A 1098-nucleotide genomic window follows, 5' to 3' on the forward strand; every position below is an offset into this window, starting at 1 on the left:
AAAAAGGATGAGCAAAGACACACATAGGAGAGGTAAGAGGGCAGGATGGAGGACAGGAAGTGGTCTTCGTCTCCTTACCGTGGCGTCCCCGGAGGCAACACGGCGTTTGAGGTCGGAGGTCGCAGTGATGGACCTAAAAGAGGTTTGGGACTCGGCCTCTGCTCTACTTTTCCTATCCTAAAATAAACAATACGATAGGTGCACACACACATTAACACAGCTACACTCACACGTAGCAGTACTTACACTGTGTGTGTAGTATAGTGATTAGGATAAGCACTAATTTAATACCTACTATTAACAACATTAGCGCCCATCAAGGGACTCGTGTTGGAAATAGCTTGCCAAGGAATGACTTGTTAAACCCTAAATTAACTGAGCAGTTTGGTGCTTCCTGTTCCCTCCACTATAAGTCAATGGTTTTCTGAATGTGTTTTTGGTTGTTATCCTGAAATAAGGTCTGTGGTTAAAACAAGCTGAAGAGATTCAAACTTTTTGTTCTACGACATAAAATACTTCAGTAAATACCCCACTGGTTGCTAACAAGTTTCTAAATGAGACGACTAAACTTCACCACGCCCAACGTTATCTGCCTTTAGCTTAGCGGTGGTGAAATGAAGTCATGTGACCGTGCTGTAGTTCCTTTATAGCCCAACATTAGCCTCCTTTAGCTTAGCGGGGGTGACATGAAGTAATGTGACCGTGCAGTAGTTCCTCTATAGCCTAACGTTAGCCGCCTTTAGCTTAGCGGGGGTGACGTGAAGTCATGTGACCGTGCTGTAGCTCCTTTATAGCCCAACATTAGCCTCCTTTAGCTTAGCGGGGGTGACGTGAAGTAATGTGACCGTGCAGTAGTTCCTCTATAGCCTAACGTTAGCCGCCTTTTGCTTAGCGGGGGTGACGTGAAGTCATGTGACCGTGCTGTAGCTCCTTTATAGCCCAACATTAGCCTCCTTTAGCTTAGCGGGGGTTACGTGAAGTAATGTGACCGTGCTGTAGTTCCTTTATAGCCTAACGTTAGCCGCCTTTAGCTTAACGGTGGTGACGTGAAGTCATGTGACCGTGTTGTAGTTCCTTTATAGCCTAACGTTAGCCGCT

At 45.9% G+C, this 1098-nt stretch overlaps 1 protein-coding gene across 1 annotated transcript in view; it reads right to left on the bottom strand.

Annotated features, from left to right (window-relative positions):
• LOC117558503 (glutamate receptor ionotropic, NMDA 1-like) overlaps positions 1–177 on the bottom strand; it is a gene marked incomplete at its 5' end in the record, with an annotated part of 7119 nt that extends 6942 nt beyond the window's left edge. Inside the window, 1 exon segment of the mRNA XM_034234747.1 lies at positions 79–177. Coding sequence (XP_034090638.1) covers positions 79–177 — 99 coding nt within the window.
• Positions 178–1098: the final 921 nt, after the last annotated feature.

Source organism: Gymnodraco acuticeps, unplaced genomic scaffold (genome assembly GCF_902827175.1).
Source record: "Gymnodraco acuticeps unplaced genomic scaffold, fGymAcu1.1, whole genome shotgun sequence".
NCBI classification, from domain to species: Eukaryota; Metazoa; Chordata; class Actinopteri; order Perciformes; family Bathydraconidae; genus Gymnodraco; species Gymnodraco acuticeps.